General features: G+C 43.9%; 1 protein-coding gene across 1 annotated transcript; it reads right to left on the reverse strand.

Annotated features, from left to right (window-relative positions):
• Positions 1-20269: 20269 nt before the first annotated feature.
• On the reverse strand, positions 20270-21253 carry LOC138364772 (secreted effector protein EspF(U)-like). The gene has a single exon (XM_069324744.1). The coding sequence runs from the start codon at positions 21251-21253 to the stop codon at positions 20270-20272; it is 984 nt and encodes a 327-aa protein (XP_069180845.1).
• Positions 21254-22566: the final 1313 nt, after the last annotated feature.

Here is a 22566-nt window from a genome sequence, read left to right on the forward strand (position 1 = left end):
CACAAAGTTTACTTATTGTAAATTCCTTCTTATGGTCTATTGTAAACAAATATCATTGGTTTACTCAGCTGATTTATCTTGAGGAGACATCAAGATCAAACTTCAAACTACATTTGACATACGTCAAATGAAAAAAAAACTTTCTCTGCATTGATTAGAAATTTTCACTTCATCCGTGTAAGTGTTCTGACCAGTAATAGAGCTTCCAAATTCTCGTAGCGTCCTCGCTGGTGTAAAGAGGAATGAGTAACACTAGAGAAGCGATAACGCGCATGCGTTCCTCTTAAGAGAGGACACTGCTTAAAGGTGATTGGTCGGTTATCTTCCCTCTTCATGCTCCTGTGTTGACAACGTGACGTCATCATCCATCCAAAGAGCTTGGCGCCATGTTGTAATTAAAGGAAATTGTAATAACAGATGTATGACAGAACTATTAATATTATAGCTACATATAGCTATCAAGACTTATAGTTATATTTATTATTTTTTGGTTTGGGAAGAACTCCTGTAAGATACGGGCACCTCACTTGTATTGTGAGAAACACCTATATGTTACAGGTACCTCACTTGTACTGTGAAAAACACCTACATGTTACAGGTACCTCACTTGTACTGTGAGAAACACCTACATGATACAGGTACCTCACTTGTACTGTGAAAAACTCTTACAAGATACAAGTACTTCACTGTACTGTGAGAAACTTCTGTAAGATATAGGTACTTCATTTGTACTGTGAGAAACTCTTACAAGTACAACTCTCACTTGTACTGTAAACAAATTTCAGAAAAAATCCTTCAAGAAACTCTTAGATATAGACGGAATTCCATAGACACATAAATTAACTAATTTCTTCAAGGAAAGTAACAAAATAATTCTTAAAAAAAAATCTTTATGATCCTATCAGAGTAACGTCACACACCTCAAAAGTGAGAGAGAGAGAGAGAGAGAGAGAGAGAGAGAGAGAGAGAGAGAGAGAGAGAGAGAGAGAGAGAGAGAGAGAGAGAGAGAGAGAGAGAGAGTGAGAGAGAGAGAGAGTGAGAGAGAGAGAGAGAGAGAGAGAGAGAGAGAGAGAGAGAGAGAGAGAGAGAGAGAGAGAGAGAGAGAGAGAGAGAGAGAGAGAGAGAGAGAGAGAGTGAGAGAGAGAGAGAGAGAGAGAGAGAGAGAGAGAGAGAGAGAGAGAGAGAGAGAGAGAGAGAGAGAGAGAGAGAGAGAGAGAGTGAGAGAGAGAGAGAGAGAGAGAGAGAGAGAGAGAGAGAGAGAGAGAGAGAGAGAGAGAGAGAGTGAGAGAGAGAGAGAGAGAGAGAGAGAGAGAGAGAGAGAGAGAGAGAGAGAGAGAGAGAGAGAGAGAGAGAGAGAGAGAGAGAGAGAGAGAGAGAGAGAGAAAGAGAGAGGGCGATTTAATCTTTAGAATTATGAAGATAATACAAATGAACTTTTCACCTTAGGCAAAGGATTAAGAAAGCGGAAAGATTTTTTACTTTCCCAAATATTCAACTACTATAACTATATCAGGAAAAGATCGATAAAGAAAATACAGTTATTGTATTCATGCTATTTTTTAAGAAAAACTTTTAATAAATGTTGAAAATGTAAAATATTGCAAAGAAAAAAATAATGTTGCAAAATATTGAAAACGTTGTTACGGACCCGAGCCCAGCGTCGTAGCACGGAGCGGTGACGACCACGCCATCTGTGGGTCAGCTCCCGAAACCCCCTCCAAATGGACGACGCCATCTAGCGAGGGCGGGATATACTGGCCACAGGGGCTGGTTTCCCGTCTTATTCAGCTCGTAACATAGCCACTGCTAACCTCTGGTGAGGTGGCGCTTAGGCAGCAACGCCATCTATGGACTATGGAGTGGATAGGTGGACGTTTGTGTCTAAGCCTGTAAGTGAGGTGCCCTAGAGTGTCCCCCAACACTAATGACGTGTCTGATTACAGAGTCGACCTGGGACTGCTGTAATGGATGTTGGATCAGTCTACCCAAGGCAGCCATAGTCTCTCCACGTGTTTGCTGCAGAAGCTGTGAGTTGCTCCCGGACGAACACTGCTGAGAGTGTTAGCCTGCCTGTGACGTGGCAGAGTTGAGGAATCGTCGTACCCGAGGGTTGAATGGTGGAAGAGACTAGCCACTGTGGTCCTATAGAGAGGAGAGTGATCAGCGGAATCACATGAGGCTCCTGCCTAGGGCTCGCAACCCTAGTATCAGTCGTGGAGTGGCCTACGCAGTGGAGCTGATTGGAACCTGCCAGCTACAGGCTGGATTTGTGGTTGAAGGCCTCCACGTCGTTGCACCCAGTGGGACTGTGATTTGGCTGGCCTGTGGCCAGGGTAGATTCGCCTAGAGAATCAAAGGATTCATCGTGAGGCCACGAGAAGAGAACCAGGGCTACTCATCTTGAGCACCGTAGAACATCCTGTGTCTTCGGAGGAAGACAAGTTATTGTATATAAGTGTAGTTATAGCCCCAGCGAGTGACTGTGAGATATTTATTTATGATGGTGGTTAATATATATATTTAAATTAGTGTATTTGTATCCCTTCCCCTTTGATTTACTTGCGTTACGGAACACACCCCTTGAAAGCCACTACTAACTTGGGGCCGGATACCCAAACTCTAATAACATCAGAGAAGAACCCCAGTTGCGACCCAATAGGGCCATAACAAATGTAAATTGGAGTTAGGAGTCTTCTATTGCATGGCAAACAGGTATCAAAAATCACAGTAAAGCAGAAAAAAACATAAAGTCTGAGTATGATGAACAGCTCTTTACCTCAAAGTACTGTTCGTTGCACAACTGTTCTTTAACATTCTCGTATCATATATTGGCTAAAATACGTAAGCAAACTTACAAACTTATATATAAATGAAAATGTAAATGTTCGTTTGTTCAAAATCGTTAATCTTCGAAAGTGCTACACTGATTACTTTTTGCACATGGGTTGCTGAGCCACAGCAACGTGTGGCCGGGTTCAGTTAGCATCAATAATATCTTTCAACGGGCAACGGAAAACAACAGGGCATTCTATAGTGATAAATTCCACATAATCAAAAATGGAAGGGAAAGAAATTATCAGGGGGAAAGCGCCAAGCCATTACTTCTATATCGCACTTGAAAGTGATCAGAATGAGGATTAGGGATGGGACGGGGAGGAAAGAAATGGTGTCCAAACACTTGGACGGTCGGGGGATTGAACGCTGACCTAAATGAAGCGAGACCGTCGCTCTACCGTCCAGTCCAGAAATAGTGAGCTTAATGAGGTTGAACGATACAGGACGCAAACAGACCTCCTAATAGAACGCAAACAGACCTCCTCATAGAACGCAAACAGACCTCCTAATAGAACGCAAACAGACTTCCTCATAGAACGCAAACCACACCTCAAGCAGGCTTTAGGAGTAACGACGTCAAACGACCCGGGTTTAGCGACCACAACAGGACAAATGTAGTTTTAGTTAGGAAATGTTTGTGGTGGATCATGGGAACGTTCGAACACAGGAACGTTCGGACACAGGAACGTTCGAACTCAGAGACGTTCGGACACAGGGACGTACTGACACATAGGGACGTTCGGGCACAGTAGTGCCACCACAATTGTCCTGCAAACACACAACTTAACGTTCCCTATAATTCCCTTGTTACAACTTACAATAAAGTTGTTACATCTTGTTATAACGGTCTTATGACTTATTAGAACGTTGTTACAACATGTTATATTGGTTGTTACAATTGTTCGAATGTTTGTTCCTTCCATACGAGTCGTTTCTGCTTGCCATCCCTTGAATGCTGCTCAACACACACCTCCCCTTTAAAGAATGATGTATGAAATAGAAGGAATGCAAAGAACGTAACACTGCACATATATATACACACAAGGTAGCCTGGTGGATAGCACGCAGGACTCGTAATTCTGTGGCGAGGGTTCAATTCCCGCACCCAGCAGAAACAAATGGGCAAAGTTTCTTTCCCCCTGACTGCCCCTGTTACCTAGCAGTAAATAGGTACGTGGGAGTTAGTCAGCTGTCACGGGCTGCTTCCTGGGGTGTGTGGTGTGAAAAAAAGTAGTTAGTGTAGTTAGTAAACAGTTGATTGACAGTTGAGAGGCGGGCCGAAAGAGCAAAGCTCAACCCCCGCAAATACAACTAGGTGAATAGAACTAGATGAATACTGAACATATATACATTCACACACTGCACATATATACATACTACACACACATATATATATATATATATATATATATATATATATATATATATATATATATATATATATATATATATATATATATATATATATATATATATATATATATATATATATATATATACATACACACGGTACATTTATACACACTACACATATATATACATACACACTGTTCATATATACACAGTACACATATATATACATACACACTGCACATATATATACACTCAGTCCAACAATTTCCACTTTTTAGAGCACTAGATATGTCCTCAATGACAAAAGAGACTAAAGAAGTTCATAACATAAACATAGAAGTCTGAATGTGGCTGAACTATGTGCAGTAAATAGTAACTTACAAGAAAGAAAGAAATGGAAGGTCAAATAAACTCAGTGAAGAACTGAGGCATCATAGGCTCAGAGATAACTTAAACAAAACAAGCTTATGCTTCTTCATCCTCACCTGGGCGCTCAGTAAGATGAATATGACCCCACCTGGGCGCTCAGTAAGATGAATATGACCCCACCTGGGCGCTCAGTAAGATGAATATGACCCCACCTGGGCGCTCAGTAAGATGAATGTGACCTCACCTGAGTGCTCAGTAAGATGAATGTGACCTCACCTGAGCGTTCAGTAAGATGAATATGACCCCACCTGGGCGCTCAGTAAGATGAATGTGACTTCACCTGGGCGCTCAGTAAGATGAATGTGACCTCACCTGAGTGCTCAGTAAGATGAATGTGACCTCACCTGAGCGTTCAGTAAGATGAATATGACCTCACCTGAGCGCTCAGTAAGATGAATGTGACCTCACCTGGGCGCTCAGTAAGATGAATATGACCTCACCTGAGCGTTCAGTAAGATGAATATGACCTCACCTGGGCGCTCAGTAAGATGAATATGACCTCACCTGAGCGTTCAGTAAGATGAATATGACCTCACCTGAGCGTTCAGTAAGATGAATATGACCTCACCTGGGCGCTCAGTAAGATGAATATGACCTCACCTGAGCGTTCAGTAAGATGAGTATGACCTCACCTGAGCGTTCAGTAAGATGAATGTGACCTCACCTGAGCGCTCAGTAAGATGAATGTGACCTCACCTGAACTTTCAGTAAGATGAATGTGACCTCACCTGAGCGCTCAGTAAGATGAATGTGACCTCACCTGAGCGCTCAGTAAGATGAATGTGACCTCACCTGAGCGCTCAGTAAGATGAATATGACCTCACCTGAGCGTTCAGTAAGATGAATGTGACCTCACCTGAGCGCTCAGTAAGATGAATGTGACCTCACCTGAGCGCTCAGTAAGATGAATGTGACCTCACCTGAGCGTTCAGTAAGATGGATATGACCTCACCTGAGCGTTCAGTAAGATGAATGTGACCTCACCTGAGCGCTCAGTAAGATGAATGTGACCTCACCTGAGCGTTCAGTAAGATGAATATGACCTCACCTGAGCGCTCAGTAAGATGAATGTGACCTCACCTGAGCGTTCAGTAAGATGAAAATGACCTCACCTGAGCGCTCAGTAAAACGAGACTAGCCTCGTTATTGGTGCTCATGTACATAAGAGCAGACTAAGAATTTACTAAAGACCTAAGAGGAGAGTGCCACTTAACTCTCTCCTCTAGTGTTGCAGCAGAGAGTGGCACTTAACTCTCTCCTCTAGTGTTGCAGCAGAGAGTGGCACTTAACTCTCTCCTCTAGTGTTGCAGCAGAGAGTGGCACTTAACTCTCTCCTCTAGTGTTGCAGCAGAGAGTGCCACTTAACTCTCTCCTCTAGTGTTGCAGCAGAGAGTGGCACTTAACTCTCTCCTCTAGTGTTGCAGCAGAGAGTGCCACTTAACTCTCTCCTCTAGTGTTGCATCAGAGAGTGGCACTTAACTCTCTCCTCTAGTGTTGCAGCAGAGAGTGGCACTTAACTCTCTCCTCTAGTGTTGCAGCAGAGAGTGCCACTTAACTCTCTCCTCTAGTGTTGCAGCAGAGAGTGGCACTTAACTCTCTCCTCTAGTGTTGCAGCAGAGAGTGGCACTTAACTCTCTCCTCTAGTGTTGCAGCAGAGAGTGGCACTTAACTCTCTCCTCTAGTGTTGCAGCAGAGAGTGGCACTTAACTCTCTCCTCTAGTGTTGCAGCAGAGAGTGCCACTTAACTCTCTCCTCTAGTGTTGCAGCAGAGAGTGCCACTTAACTCTCTCCTCTAGTGTTGCAGCAGAGAGTGGCACTTAACTCTCTCCTCTAGTGTTGCAGCAGAGAGTGGCACTTAACTCTCTCCTCTAGTGTTGCAGCAGAGAGTGGCACTTAACTCTCTCCTCTAGTGATGCAGCAGAGAGTGGCACTTAACTCTCTCCTCTAGTGTTGCAGCAGAGAGTGGCACTTAACTCTCTCCTCTAGTGTTGCAACAGAGAGTGGCACTTAACTCTCTCCTCTAGTGTTGCAGCAGAGAGTGGCACTTAACTCTCTCCTCTAGTGATGCAGCAGAGAGTGGCACTTAACTCTCTCCTCTAGTGTTGCAGCAGAGAGTGGCACTTAACTCTCTCCTCTAGTGTTGCAGCAGAGAGTGGCACTTAACTCTCTCCTCTAGTGTTGCAGCAGAGAGTGCCACTTAACTCTCTCCTCTAGTGTTGCAGCAGAGTGGCACTTAACTCTCTCCTCTAGTGTTGCAGCAGAGAGTGCCACTTAACTCTCTCCTCTAGTGTTGCAGCAGAGAGTGCCACTTAACTCTCTCCTCTAGTGTTGCAGCAGAGAGTGCCACTTAACTCTCTCCTCTAGTGTTGCAGCAGAGAGTGCCACTTAATTCTCTCCTCTAGTGTTGCAGCAGAGAGTGCCACTTAACTCTCTCCTCTAGTGATGCAGCAGAGAGTGGCACTTAACTCTCTCCTCTAGTGTTGCAGCAGAGAGTGGCACTTAACTCTCTCCTCTAGTGTTGCAGCAGAGAGTGCCACTTAACTCTCTCCTCTAGTGTTGCAGCAGAGAGTGGCACTTAACTCTCTCCTCTAGTGATGCAGCAGAGAGTGGCACTTAACTCTCTCCTCTAGTGTTGCAGCAGAGAGTGGCACTTAACTCTCTCCTCTAGTGTTGCAGCAGAGAGTGACACTTAACTCTCTCCTCTAGTGTTGCAGCAGAGAGTGGCACTTAACTCTCTCCTCTAGTGTTGCAGCAGAGAGTGGCACTTAACTCTCTCCTCTAGTGTTGCAGCAGAGAGTGGCACTTAACTCTCTCCTCTAGTGATGCAGCAGAGAGTGGCACTTAACTCTCTCCTCTAGTGTTGCAGCAGAGAGTGGCACTTAACTCTCTCCTCTAGTGTTGCAGCAGAGAGTGGCACTTAACTCTCTCCTCTAGTGTTGCAGCAGAGAGTGGCACTTAACTCTCTCCTCTAGTGTTGCAGCAGAGAGTGGCACTTAACTCTCTCCTCTAGTGATGCAGCAGAGAGTGCCACTTAACTCTCTCCTCTAGTGTTGCAGCAGAGAGTGCCACTTAACTCTCTCCTCTAGTGTTGCAGCAGAGAGTGCCACTTAACTCTCTCCTCTAGTGTTGCAGCAGAGAGTGCCACTTAACTCTCTCCTCTAGTGTTGCAGCAGAGAGTGCCACTTAACTCTCTCCTCTAGTGTTGCAGCAGAGAGTGGCACTTAACTCTCTCCTCTAGTGTTGCAGCAGAGAGTGGCACTTAACTCTCTCCTCTAGTGTTGCAGCAGAGAGTGGCACTTAACTCTCTCCTCTAGTGTTGCAGCAGAGAGTGGCACTTAACTCTCTCCTCTAGTGTTGCAGCAGAGAGTGCCACTTAACTCTCTCCTCTAGTGATGCAGCAGAGAGTGGCACTTAACTCTCTCCTCTAGTGTTGCAGCAGAGAGTGGCACTTAACTCTCTCCTCTAGTGTTGCAGCAGAGAGTGCCACTTAACTCTCTCCTCTAGTGTTGCAGCAGAGAGTGGCACTTAACTCTCTCCTCTAGTGATGCAGCAGAGAGTGGCACTTAACTCTCTCCTCTAGTGTTGCAGCAGAGAGTGGCACTTAACTCTCTCCTCTAGTGTTGCAGCAGAGAGTGACACTTAACTCTCTCCTCTAGTGTTGCAGCAGAGAGTGGCACTTAACTCTCTCCTCTAGTGTTGCAGCAGAGAGTGGCACTTAACTCTCTCCTCTAGTGTTGCAGCAGAGAGTGGCACTTAACTCTCTCCTCTAGTGATGCAGCAGAGAGTGGCACTTAACTCTCTCCTCTAGTGTTGCAGCAGAGAGTGGCACTTAACTCTCTCCTCTAGTGTTGCAGCAGAGAGTGGCACTTAACTCTCTCCTCTAGTGTTGCAGCAGAGAGTGGCACTTAACTCTCTCCTCTAGTGTTGCAGCAGAGAGTGGCACTTAACTCTCTCCTCTAGTGATGCAGCAGAGAGTGCCACTTAACTCTCTCCTCTAGTGTTGCAGCAGAGAGTGCCACTTAACTCTCTCCTCTAGTGTTGCAGCAGAGAGTGCCACTTAACTCTCTCCTCTAGTGTTGCAGCAGAGAGTGCCACTTAACTCTCTCCTCTAGTGTTGCAGCAGAGAGTGCCACTTAACTCTCTCCTCTAGTGTTGCAGCAGAGAGTGGCACTTAACTCTCTCCTCTAGTGTTGCAGCAGAGAGTGGCACTTAACTCTCTCCTCTAGTGTTGCAGCAGAGAGTGGCACTTAACTCTCTCCTCTAGTGTTGCAGCAGAGAGTGGCACTTAACTCTCTCCTCTAGTGTTGCAGCAGAGAGTGCCACTTAACTCTCTCCTCTAGTGTTGCAGCAGAGAGTGCCACTTTCTCTACCACTTTTTCCTCGTCCATCCTCGTCCTGGAAGAGAATAGTTAACGCGCTTCTCTTGTTCCTTGTCACAGGGTCTTAATGAAGCCCATTCAGCCACTGAGAAAACTGCAGATAAATCATCTTCTAAATTACACAACACATTATTCCTCCACATTTTTGTCTCAGAAGACACTATCAGTGTTTTTCAAAAGTAATAATTAATAATTAATATATCTGCCAATGAAAATAAATAACAATAATTATAAATAGTTACATAAATATAAACAACTTTTATAAATAACCTCACATAAGCTACATCCTGTTGAGGATATTTGCCAGGACATTTGATCAGTTCTTGTGGCAGTAATAACTTGGCCGCTGGTGATAATTAATAGATTCGGGAAAATGAATTACCGATGCAGTTGATGGGAGTGAGGTAAGGTGAGGTAATTACAGAAGAAAGTGCTAGGATAGAATGTCTGGGACGTGATTTGACGGCAGGATAGGAGCTGGGATGGGAGGCCGCAGGTAAGGAATAGTGCCCAGCCAATCGAGAAATCGAGGGAATTGTTCCCTGACCAGCAAAGGAGCCAGACCATCCCTCTACTGTCCAGCAAAAGTGGATGGTGGTGATTGTAATTCAACTTTGAGTTAAATGAATTTCATTGAAAACTGAAACACATTTTTTATTTTGTTTGTGTAATTAATAGCTAATTATAGTCAAGCTTCGTCGTGCGTGTCAAAACCTTAACACAGTGAGATATGTATATAAAAACTAACTAAAGCAATGCTGAGAAACGCCTACAATCTTGCTAAGTAAATCTCTCATGGAAAGTGCTGTCGAAGCTCTGATGCTTCGAGTACATAAAAGTTACGGACCTGCAGCAGGCCTATATTGGCCTATACGAGGCAGTTCCTATTGTAATATTTACCGCAAACTGATTCATATACTTGTCTAATCTTAGCGAGAATGCTAAACCTCGAAATCATCACAAGGCAAATCATCGCAAGCTAAATCATCGCAATCTAAATCGCAATGCATCGCAAGTGCTTACGTGGAACTCATTTCAATGGTACAGAACCTGACCCATCAATGTTGAGCACGTACCTTGCAGCAATCACCGTGCAAAAATAATTGAATGAAACAAGCCTCGAGCGTATGTCCTGCAACCTTGGACAGACAGATATCCTGTTTCATAGACATAATATTCAACAGAAAATGTGTCCTCAAGGATTCGAACCAAGACCATCAGGATAGCAGCCGAGTATTACGTCCAGGAAAGTTAAAAAGTAAAAACATAATAAGTGCTCAGTCTCATTGCTGCTCTCATGACCTCCAAACACTTATAATGCAAATGATGAAAGAGTGAGCATGATGCTGGGGACCCCACCCTGGCGGCCTGGGTTCGAATCCCTAAAGGCGGTCATCGAGTTTACTATTGAACAAATTTAGCTTTGCAACCAATCAAAAGCCACTGCAAGAACTCGAATATTTTGTTAATGAATGACTAATAACACAACAAATGGTGTTGAATAGCACCAGCAAATCCCTACTGCTGGAGATAACTGTAATGAATAAGTGTATAACTGCCATTCAAACTCCAAAACGAAGTTCATCAAACTTAAAAAATATTATTATTATTTTTATTGACTATTATTATTATAATTTTGATAAATTCATAAAAAATAAGACATACAATAAATGAAAATGCATAAATTTGACCATAATTACAATAATAATAATGAGTGCACTCACTGGCAAAGTAATACAAGAATGGGTCATCAATGGTCACCAGATTTTAATTAAATGAACAATATTTGAAGTCATAAAAACACAATTTAAGTGTATTTGTCAACTTGATCTGTTAATGATTCGAATAGTGCAAAAAAGTTGACCGGTGACCTTCTGATATTTACCACCAGTTAACTAACTACACCAGCAAATGAAACTAATTATTTGTTGGAAATAAAATGGGCTTCATGTAAGTCATTTGTATAACAGTGAACAAACTAGTTATCCTTAATAATATACATTGGTATATGCGTCTACAGATCTGTCAAACTTTCTCCTCAAAATCACAACTTTTATGCAAACTTCTGAAACTACAGTGACCAAACTTCACAACACTGTAACTTCTGGACGTTACAGTGACCAAACTTCACAACACTGTAACTTCTGGACGTTACAGTGACCAAACTTCACAACACTGTAACTTCTGGACGCAACAGTGACCAAACTTCACAACACTGTAACGACGAATGTCTTGAGAAGTGACCCGGACACGTCAGTTTATCGGAAGTTTCTCAAGGGTTCCCCCCAAACTGCCTCTAGCTGTAAGCAGAAAAATAACTCTCCGCTACAGGGCCTCACTAACCTCGCCATCTCCACCGGCTATGGTGTATGTATGTGTACTCACTTAGTTGTCACCTAGTTGTGCTTGCGGGGGTTGAGCTCTGGCTCTTTGGTCCCGCCTCTCAACCGTCAATCAACTGGTGTACAGATTCCTGAGCCTACTGGGCCCTATCATATCTACATTTGAAACTGTGTATGGAGTCAGCCTCCACCACATCACTGCCTAATGCATTCCATCTGTTAACTACTTTGACACTGAAAAAAATTCTTTCTGACGTCTCTGTGGCTCATTTGGGTACACAGTCTCCACCTGTGTCCCATTGTTCGCGTACCACCCGTTTTAAACAGTTTACCCTTATCTACCCTGTCAACTCCTCTGAGAATTTTGTAGCTAGTGATCATGTCTTCCCTTACTCGTCTGTCTTGTAGTGTCGTGAGGTGCATTTCACGCAGCCTTTCTTCGTAACTCATGCCTCTTAGTTCTGGACTAGCCTAGTGGCATACCTCTGAACTTTTTCCAGCTTCGTCATGTGCTTGGCAAGGTACGAGCTCCATGCTGGGGCCGCATACTCTAAGGTTGGTCTTACATAAGTGGTATACAAAGTTCTGAATGATTCCTTACACAGGTTTCTGAAGGCTGTTCTGATGTTAGCCAGCCTCGCATATGCCACAGACGAAATTCTTTTTATGTGGGCTTCAGGAGACAGGTTTGGTGTGATATCAACTCCTAGATCTTTCTCTCCGTCCGTTTCGTGAAGTAGTTCATCTCCTATTCTGTTTCCTGTGTCGGGCCTCCTGTTTCCGCCGCCTAGTTTCATTACCTTGCATTTACTCGGCTTGAACTTTAGTAGCCGTTTGATGGACCATTCACTCAGCCTATCTAGGTCATCTTGAAACCACTTACTATCTTCCTCTGTTTTAATGCTCCTCATATATTTTGCAACGTCAGCAAACAATGAGAGGATCGATTCTATATCCTTTGCGAGATCATTTACATATATCAGAAACAGTATAGGTCCAAGGACTGAACCCTGCGGGACTCCACTGGTGACGTCTCGCCAATCTGAGACCTCACCCCTCACAGTAACTCGCTGTCTTCTGTTGCTTAGGTACTCACTTGTCCAATGGAGTACCTTCCTTTTCAATCCTCCCTGCATCTCCAGCTTTTTCACTAGACTCTTGTGTGGTACTGTATCAAAGGCTTTCTGGCTCTCCAAAAATATACAGTATGCCCACCCCTCTCTTTCTTGCCTGATTTTTGTTGCTTGGTCGTAGAATTCAATTAATCTTGTGAGGTTGGACTTGCCATCCCTGAACCCATGTTGATGCTGTGTTACAAAGGTCCTTCGCTCCAGATGTTCCATTAGATTTTTTTCCACAATATTTTCCATCAGTTTGCATGGTATGCAAAATAGGGACACTGGCCAGTAGTTCAGTGCATCCTGTCTATCCCCCTTCTTGTATGTCGAGATTACATTAGCCATCATCGAAATTTTTGCCAGTTCCCCTTTTTCTAGGGATTTGTTATACACCATGGACAGAGGCAGGAACAGTGCTTCTGCTCCTTTCTTTAGTATCCAAGGGAAGATTCCATCTGGGCCTATAGCCTTTGTCACATCCAACTCTAGCAAAAGCTGCCTTACATCTCTCACTGGTAATCTCAAACTCTTCTTGTGGTTCCTGGCTATCTATTCCCTCTCTTATCTCTGGAACATCTCCTTTCTCTAATTTGAAGACCTCTTGGAATTTTTTACTCAGTTCCTCGCACACTTCCTTGTCGTTTGTAGTGAGTCTGTCTGCCCCTACCCCCAGTTTCATTACTTGTTCCTTTACTGTTGTTTTGCTCCTGATGTGGCATTGCAGCAATTTAGTCTGTGTCTTTGCCATGTCGTTTTCGTATTGCCCTTCTACCTCTCTTCTTAACCTGACATATTCATTCCTTGTTCTCTGGTATCCTTCTATGCTCTCAAGTGTCCTGTTATTTCTAGTTTCTCCACGTCCTTTTACTTTGCTGCTTAGCTAGCCTATAACTCTGACTGAACCATGAGTTTCTCATCCTAATATCATTGTTTTCCTTTTGGACCGGGACGAACGTGTCTGTTGCATCCTTACACTTCTGCGTGATGTAGTCCATCATGTCTTGGGCTGTCTTTCCCCTGAGCTCTGATTTATATCTGTTAGAAAATTTCTTCTCTCCTCATAGTTTTCCTTTCGGAATGAGACTAGGACGACTGGAAGATTAGGAAGACTGGGACAAGACAACAGGACAGAAGACTGTGTGTGTGTGTGTGCGTGTGTGTATGTGTGTGTGTGTGTGTGTGTGTGTGTATGTGTATATGTGTGTGTGTGTGTGCGTGTGTGTATGTGTGTGTGTGCGTGTGTGTGTGTGTGTGTGTGTGTGTGTGTGTGTGTGTGTGTGTGTGTGTGTGTGTGTGTGTGTGTGTGTGTGTGTGTGTGTGCGTGTGTGTATGTGTGTGTGTGTGTGCGTGTGTGTATGTGTGTGTGTGTGTGTGTGTGTGTGCTCACCTATTTGTGCTTGCGGGGGTTGAGCTTTGGCTCCTTGGTCCCGCCTCTCAACAGATCAATCAACTAGTGTACAGATTCCTGAGCCTACTGAGCCCTATCATATCTACATTTAAAACTGTGTATGGAGTCAGCCTCCACCACATCACTGCCTAATGCATTCCACCTGTTAACTACTCCGACACTGAAAAAGTTCCTTCTAACGTCCCTGTGGCTCATGTGGGTACTCAGTTTCTACCTGTGTCCCCTTGCTCGTGTCCCACCAGTGTTGAATAGTTTATCCTTGTTTACCCGGTCGATTCCCCTGAGGATTTTGTAGGTTGTGATCACGTCTCCCCTTACTCTTCTGTCTTCCAGTGTCGTAAGGTGCATTTCCCGCAGCCTTTCCTCGTAACTCATGCCTCTTAGTTCTGGGACTAGTCTAGTGGCATACCTTTGGAGTTTTTCCAGTTTCGTCTTGTGCTTGACAAGGTACGGGCTCCATGCTGGGGCCGCATACTCCAGGATTGGTCTTTGATATGTAGTGTACAAGATTCTGAATGATTCGTTACACAGGTTCTTGAACGCTGTTATGATGTTAGCCAGCCTCGCATATGCCGCAGACGTTATTCTTTTTATGTGGGCTTCAGGAGACAGATTTGGTGTGATATCAACTCCTAGATCTTTCTCTCTGTCCGTTTCATTAAGTACTTCATCTCATATTCTGTATCCTGTGTCTGGCCTCCTGTTTCCACTGCCTAGTTTCAGGAGTGTAATTACCTAAGTGTTATTTTCTAAGTGTAGTTACAGGATGAGAGCTACGCTCGTGGTGTCCCGTCTTCCCAGCACTCTTTGTCTTATAACGCTTTGAAACTACTGACGGTCTTGGCCTCCACCACCATCTCACCTAACTTGTTCCAACCGTCTACCACACTGTTTGCGAAAGTGAATTTTCTTATATTTCTTCGCCATCTGTGTTTAGCTAGTTTATATCTATGACCTCTTGTTCTTAACGTTCCAGGGCTCAAGAAATCTTCCCTATCGATTTTATCAATTCCTGTTACTATTTTGTATGTAGTGATCATATCACCTCTTTTTCTTCTGTCTTCTAGTTTTGGCATATTTAATGCCTCTAACCTCTCCTCGTAGCTCTTGCCCTTCAGTTCTGGGAGCCACTTAGTAGCATGTCTTTGCACCTTTTCAGTCTGTTGATGTGCTTCTTAAGATATGGGCACCACACAACTGCTGCATATTCTAGCTTTGGCCTAACAAAAGTCGTGAACAATTTCTTTAGTATATCGCCATCCATTTATTTAAAAGCAATTCTGAAGTTAGAAAGCGTGGCATAGGCTCCTCGCACAATATTCTTTATGTGGTCCTCAGGTGATAGTTTTCTATCTAGAACCACCCCTAGATCTCTCTCTTTATCAGAATTCTTTAAAGATTTCTCACATAATATATAGGTTGTGTGGGGTCTATGTTCTCCTGTTCCACATTCCATAACATGGCATTTATTAACATAAAATTCCATTTGCCAAGTGGCGCTCCATATACTTATTTTGTCCAGGTCTTCTTGAAGGGCATGACAATCATCTAAGTTTCTTATCCTTCCTATTATCTTAGCATCATCAGCAAACATGTTCATATAATTCTGTATACCAACTGGTAGATCATTTATGTAGACAATAAACATCACTGGTGCAAGAACTGAACCCTGTGATACTCCACTTGTGACATTTCTCCAGTCCGATACATTGCCCCTGATCACAGCCCTCATTTTTCTATCAGTCAGAAAATTTTTCATCCATGTTAGAAGCGTACCTGTCACTCCTCCAATATTTTCCAGTTTCCAGAACAACCTCTTATGTGGAACTCTGTCGAAAGCCTTTTTTAGGTCCAGATAGATGCAGTCAACCCAACCATCTCTTTCCTGTAATATCTCTGTTGCTCGATCATAGAAACTGAGTAAATTCGATACACAGGATCTTCCAGATCGAAAACCATACTCTCTGTCTGATATTATATCATTTCTCTCCAGGTGTTCTACCCATTTAGTTTTAATTATTTTTTCCAATATTTTGACTATTACACTTGTCAATGATACCGGTCTATAATTAAGGGGGTCTTCCCTGCTTCCACTTTTGTAGATTGGAACTATGTTAACCTTTTTCCACACATCAGCTACAACTCCTGTATACAGGGATGCATGAAAAATCAGTTGAAGAGGAATGCTGAGCTCAGGTGCACATTCTCTCAGAACCCATGGTGAAACTCTATCTGGACCAACTGCTTTGTTCTTATTTAGCTCCTTGAGTATTTTTTCCACTTCGTCTCTGGACACCTCTATGTGCTCTAAGTTGTTCTCTGGAATTCTTATTGTATCTGGTTCCCTGAAGATTTCATTTGGTACAAACACACTTTGGAACTTTTCGTTTAATGTTTCACACATTTCCTTTTCATTTTCCGTGAATCTATTTTCCATTTTCAACCTCTGAATATTATCTTTTACATGCAATTTGTTGTTTATGAATTTATAGAACAGACCTGGTTCTGTTTTGCATTTGTCTGCAATCCCTTTTTCAAAATTTCTTTCTGCCTCTCTCCTCACTGCCGTGTAGTTGTTTCTCGCATCTTTGTATCGCTGGTATGTTTGGGGGTTCGGCCTCTTCCTGTATTGAATCCATTTTTGTGTGTTTTGGTCTCTGGCCCTCTCGCACTTTCTGTTGAACCAATCCTGTTTCCTAGTTCTGCTTCTCTGTTTTGGTATAAATTTTTTAGTGCCTTTATCATATATTTCACAAAACCTGACATACATCTCATTCACTTTCTTGCCTAGCAACAAGTCTGTCCAATTATACTCACTAAAAAAATTTCTAAGGTTGCCATAATGTCCTCTCCTAAAGTCAGGTTTTTCATTTGCATCGACCGTCATATTTTCTTCCAGATTATAACGCATTGCATACTTTATTCCCAAAAAGACATGGTCACTTTTACCCAAGGGAGGAAGGTACTGAATGTCAAATATTTCTTCCTCCTTCCTGGTAAATATCAAATCTAGCATGGAGGGAACGTCCCCTTCCCTCATCCTCGTAGCTTGTTTAACATGTTGATACAAGAATGTTTCCAGGATGAGGTCTAAAAATTTACAGGTCCAGAAATCTTCTGTTTTAGCTTCACATGCTTCCCAGTCTATGGATTTCAAGTTGAAGTCGCTGACTATCAACAGTCGTGAACTATCGTTATCCGCTCTCGCTATGATCTCTCTCTCATTATTATTATAAGACCTTCTCGTTTACTATCTAGCTCCTCCTTTGACCATGTGCTGCTTAACGGTGGACTATATGCATTTATGATCATTAGTTTATCATCCTCATGGCAGATCTCTAGTGCTATTATGTCAACTTCTTGTGGATTGGCAGTCATTATTTCGTTCACCTTTAGGTGTTCTTTCACCAGCACAGCAACGCCACCGCCTTTCCTGATTTTTCTGTCCCGTCTCCAAATTGAGTAGCCCCTTGGGAATATGACCTCATTTAAAATAGCATCTTCAAGTTTTGTCTCCGTGAGTGCAACAATGTCTGGTGTCTGCAGCTGTATTATATCACTTAACTCCAGTATCTTTGATCTTACTCCATCTATGTTGGTGTATGCAATCTTGAGGAACTTGTTCCCCCTCTCCTTATTCTTCACTCCCCCTTTCTCTAATGATTTTGTTGGTTTGCCTTTATGTACCACTTTACTGGTCTGCCTACCCCTATCACTTTGTAGAAAAAAGAATTGATTTCTTCTTCATTCCTGCTCTCATTTAAACGTTTTGCCTCGGCGAGGTTCAGTTTCAGCTTCTCTCTATCTTCTTTTGAAAGATCTCGTCTTAACGACCACACTTTCCCATCCTCATCACTTTGTAATTTTCAAGCATTCCTTAATACTTCTTCCATTTGTTTGGTACCATTTAGGGTGATCCTCAAAGGTCGATCTTTCCCTTTTACATATCTGCCTATTCTCCTGTAGTCGCAGACATTCTCTATGGTTGTAAGACCTTCCACGAGGCCAACAATTTTATCTACTACTTTTTCTTCTTCTACAGCTCTTTCTGACCTAGATGTTATCTCCTTTTCCTTGCAGCCAAAAATTATCAGGGACTTACTCCGATCAACTGTGTTTTGCACCAACTTCGGGTTAGATGCCAATTCTTTCCTCACTTCTAGCCTAATGTTTGTTTTATCTTGGTTGCTGCAGTGTTTGACTTCCTTTACTGCTTCTTCTATATTTTCCTTCTCCTTGGCCACTTGTGCATAAGTGAGTTGCATATCTTTCTTGCACTGTTCTATTCCCTGTGTAACTTCCTCCATCTGTGCTGACAAAAGCTGTTTCTCCTGTTGAAATTCCTTACCTAACCTATTGTAGTTATTTATGTTTAAATTTACTTTAACTTCTTCCAAAGCTATTTTTAAGAGTCTATTTTCTTCTTCCATGGCTTTGCAATTAGTTTCCAATTGAATCTTATCCTTGCGCAAGTCTTTCACTACACCCTCAAGACATACAACTTTGCTATTTAAATGGTCATTACTTTCTTTCAATTTACTAATTATTTCTACATGAGAGGTCACAATAGTATCTAATTTTACCACCTTGTTGTATAGACTGGTTATCTCAATGCTTTCTTCACTGAATCCAGCAAAATCAAGCTCAGTTATGTATTTCCTCTTGCAGGCGGCCATCTTCAATGTTGTTCTCTGCACTGTAAACACTAGGGGTAACTTTTTCTCATCCACTATTTCACTTCCCTTGGCACATTCCTGTTATCTCACCTATTTTTCAAAAGCACTATACCTTTATGTTGTCTGGGACACCACTCACTATCATCATCCTGTACTACAATACTTAGGATTATTGAAATATGCTGGAGCTCCTCTTGTCTGCCTCTTGGGAAAGAACTTGGGATAGGAACTGTGTGTGTGTGTGTGTGTGTGTGTGTGTGTGTGTGTGTGTGTGTGTGTGTGTGTGTGTGTGTGTGTGTGTGTGTGTGTGTGTGTGTGTGTCGATGTGTGTGTGTGTGTGTGTGTGTGTGTGTGTGTGTGTGTGTGTGTGTGTGTGTGTGTGTGTGGGTGTGGGTGTGTGTGTGTGTGTGTGTGTGTGTGTGTGTGTGTGTGTGTGTGTGTGTGTGTGTGTGTGTGTGTGTGTGTGTGTGTGTGTGTGTGTGGGTGTGTGTGTCGATGTGTGTGTGTGTGTGTGTGTGTGTGTGTGTGTGTGTGTGTGTGTGTGTGTGTGTGTGTGTGTGTGTGTGTGTGTGTGTGTGTGTGTGTGTTTGCGTGTATGTGGAAAAAAATAGTTAGTATAGTTAGTAACAGTTGACAGTTACTAACTATATAGTTAGATTGACAGTTGAGAGGCGGGCCGAAAGATCAGAGTTCAACCCTCGCAAACACAACTAAATGAATACACACACAATTGTAATGGAATGCATTTGACAGTGATGTGGTCGAGGCAGACTGCATACACAGTTTCAAGTGTAGATATAATGGAACCTAATAGGCTCAGTAACCTGAACACCGGATGACTGACAGTTCAGAGGCGGGACAAAAGAGCCGAAGCTCAACCCCAACCCCTCTTGCACAACTAGGTGAGTACTCCCGCAAACACAGGAACCACAACCCAACAACGTTGTTGGAGACAATATATTCTTAGGGCGATAAAACACACAGGCATAAACAAAAGGCCGCTTCAAGCATGTTAGGGGACCGACTGATGGTAATGAATTCTGCTGTAGCATTAAGGGGGGGGGGGGATCTCCTCCCACATGCTCATGTGGCCCATGTGGCGCCAGCAAGCTTGTGTGGCAACATGAATATAGCTCCTACAGGCTCTTGTGGTGCGTTTCCTCAATGTTTCGCACACATGACTCCCGCTACGACTACAGGATCCAGGGGAAACCATTAAATATGACACTAATGGAGGCATTTATCCTCATAAATCAACCCATCCTCTTAAAAATAATGTCGCTTTTCGCTCGTATGCGCGCTATGGCCAATAATGGACGTAATTTTAATTTAAATCGGCTCATGAAAGTGATGTACTGTCCCATTTTCTGTTTGAGCTCTCTAGCTTACTAAGAATGGTTAGGAGAGGAAACTTTCAATTAACATTTTTCATGGCGTTTTGAAACTTAAGGAGAATTTCCTGCCCACCTAACCTACCAGAGGACCCTTAACTTACTGTTTTGGCCAAAAAAATCCTAAATTTATTTTCAATTTTTTTCATTTCATATTACGTCCATATTCGGCCATACGGGCCAACGGCCAATTCAGCCGTAATTTATAAGAGGACAGGTTGGTATCCCGGTTGGCGATCGGGCAAGATGCTCGGGTCATGTTTTGACCACTTTACCCGTTATGATCCCGTCACGTGAATACCTTCTCTAGTTACTATGTTGCTGCTAATGGTAGCCCTTCAGACGAGTGTGGGGGAGGCTGCCAACTGTTCCAGCATGTTGGCTGCTGGCAGTGTGGGGGAGGCTGCCAACTGTTCCAGCATGTTGGCTGCTGGCAGTGTGGGGGAGGCTGCCAACTGTTCCAGCATGTTGGCTGCTGGCAGTGTGGAGGAGACTGCCAACTGTTCCAGCATGTTGGCTGCTGGCAGTGTGGAGGAGACTGCCAACTGTTCCAGCATGTTGGCTGCTGGCAGTGTGGAGGAGACTGCCAACTGTTCCAGCATGTTGGCTGCTGGCAGTGTGGAGGAGACTGCCAACTGTTCCAGCATGTTGGCTGCTGGCAGTGTGGAGGAGACTGCCAACTGTTCCAGCATGTTGGCTGCTGGCAGTGTGGAGGAGACTGCCAACTGTTCCAGCATGTTGGCTGCTGGCAGTGTGGGAGAGGCTGCCAACTGTTCCAACATGTTGGCTGCTGGCAGTGTGGAGGAGACTGCCAACTGTTCCAGCATGTTGGCTGCTGGCAGTGTGGGAGAGGCTGCCAACTGTTCCAACATGTTGGCTGCTGGCAGTGTGGAGGAGACTGCCAACTGTTCCAACATGTTGGCTGCTGGCAGTGTGGAGGAGACTGTCAACTTTTCCAACATGTTGGCTGCTGGCAGTGTGGAGGAGACTGTCAACTTTTCCAACATGTTGGCTGCTGGCAGTGTGGAGGAGACTGCCAACTGTTCCAACATGTTGGCTGCTGGCAGTGTGGAGGAGACTGTCAACTGTTCCAACATGTTGGCTGCTGGCAGTGTGGAGGACACTGCCAACTGTTCCAACATGTTGGCTGCTGGCAGTGTGGGGAAGATTGCCAACTGTTCCAACATGTTGGCTGCTGGCAGTGTGGAGGAGACTGCCAACTGTTCCAACATGTTGGCTGCTGGCAGTGTGGGAGAGGCTGCCAACTGTTCCAACATGTTGGCTGCTGGCAGTGTGGGGGAGGCTGCCAACTGTTCCAACATGTTGGCTGCTGGCAGTGTGGGGATACTGCCAACTGTTCCAACATGTTGGCTGCTGGCAGTGTGGGAGAGGCTGCCAACTGTTCCAACATGTTGGCTGCTGGCAGTGTGGAGGAGACTGTCAACTGTTCCAACATGTTGGCTGCTGGCAGTGTGGAGGAGCCTGCCAACTGTTCCAACATGTTGGCTGCTGGCAGTGTGGAGGAGACTGCCAACTGTTCCAACATGTTGGCTGCTGGCAGTGTAGGGGATACTGCCAACTGTTCCAACATGTTGGCTGCTGGCAGTGTGGGAGAGGCTGCCAACTGTTCCAACATGTTGGCTGCTGGCAGTGTGGGAGAGGCTGCCAACTGTTCCAACATGTTGGCTGCTGGCAGTGTGGGAGAGGCTGCCAACTGTTCCAACATGTTGGCTGCTGGCAGTGTGGGAGAGGCTGCCAACTGTTCCAACATGTTGGCTGCTGGCAGTGTGGGAGAGGCTGCCAACTGTTCCAACATGTTGGCTGCTGGCAGTGTGGGGGAGGCTGCCAACTGTTCCAGCATGTTGGCTGCTGGCAGTGTAGGGGAGGCTGCCAACTGTTCCAACATGTTGGCTGCTGGCAGTGTAGGGGAGGCTGCCAACTGCTCCATTGCACTGTACACTATGCTCTTATTATCAATAACATATCATAAGTTTTTAAGAGATACTATTGTTTTCAAAGCCTATAGTATCACGGATATTAATGACTCGGATATTAAAAACTTATGTATCCAAGTGGATTTAAATATTTGGATTGCGTATATACCAAATACTTCACATATACCGTATATGTGAAGAATATACCAGAGCATAATAATACAGGTTCATACTTTTTTGGTGTTGTCACCACTGCATACCGTTGGTCAAACCTGTACACAATGTAGAGGGAGACTATTACTTTGAATGACAAAAATCTTGGCCTTAATAATACACGAATTGAATAGTGAAGTGTATATTGAGCACTCACAGCATTTGATCACTTGAGCACTCGCAATTGAGCACTCACTGTCGTAGTGGGATGACTGAGGTAACAACACAACTGATAAAAGTCGAGAAACCAGAGTTCCGTTCAACTAAGCTCAAGCTGCCACTGCTGTGAACCTTTCCTGTGACCTGTATCCCTGGAGAACGCCTGGAGTAGGTTCTGAAAATTCTGCTTCTCAAGCTCGTGTGATAATAATGTGGTCCTACAGGCCCTTGCCTGGAGCGGCCCGCATGCCCACATATCAACCACAACCCGGTTGGTCCAGCAATTCTTGCAGGAACTTGTCTAGTTATTTCTTGTAGACATTCACCTT

The sequence above is a fragment of the Procambarus clarkii genome, chromosome 14 (genome assembly GCF_040958095.1).
Source record: "Procambarus clarkii isolate CNS0578487 chromosome 14, FALCON_Pclarkii_2.0, whole genome shotgun sequence".
NCBI lineage: Eukaryota > Metazoa > Arthropoda > Malacostraca > Decapoda > Cambaridae > Procambarus > Procambarus clarkii.

Bases quoted from the DNA above. Each gene is read 5' to 3' on its own strand.
- LOC138364772 (XM_069324744.1), bottom strand. From the start codon at position 21,253: ATGTTGGAACAGTTGGCAGCCTCCCCCACACTGCCAGCAGCCAACATG.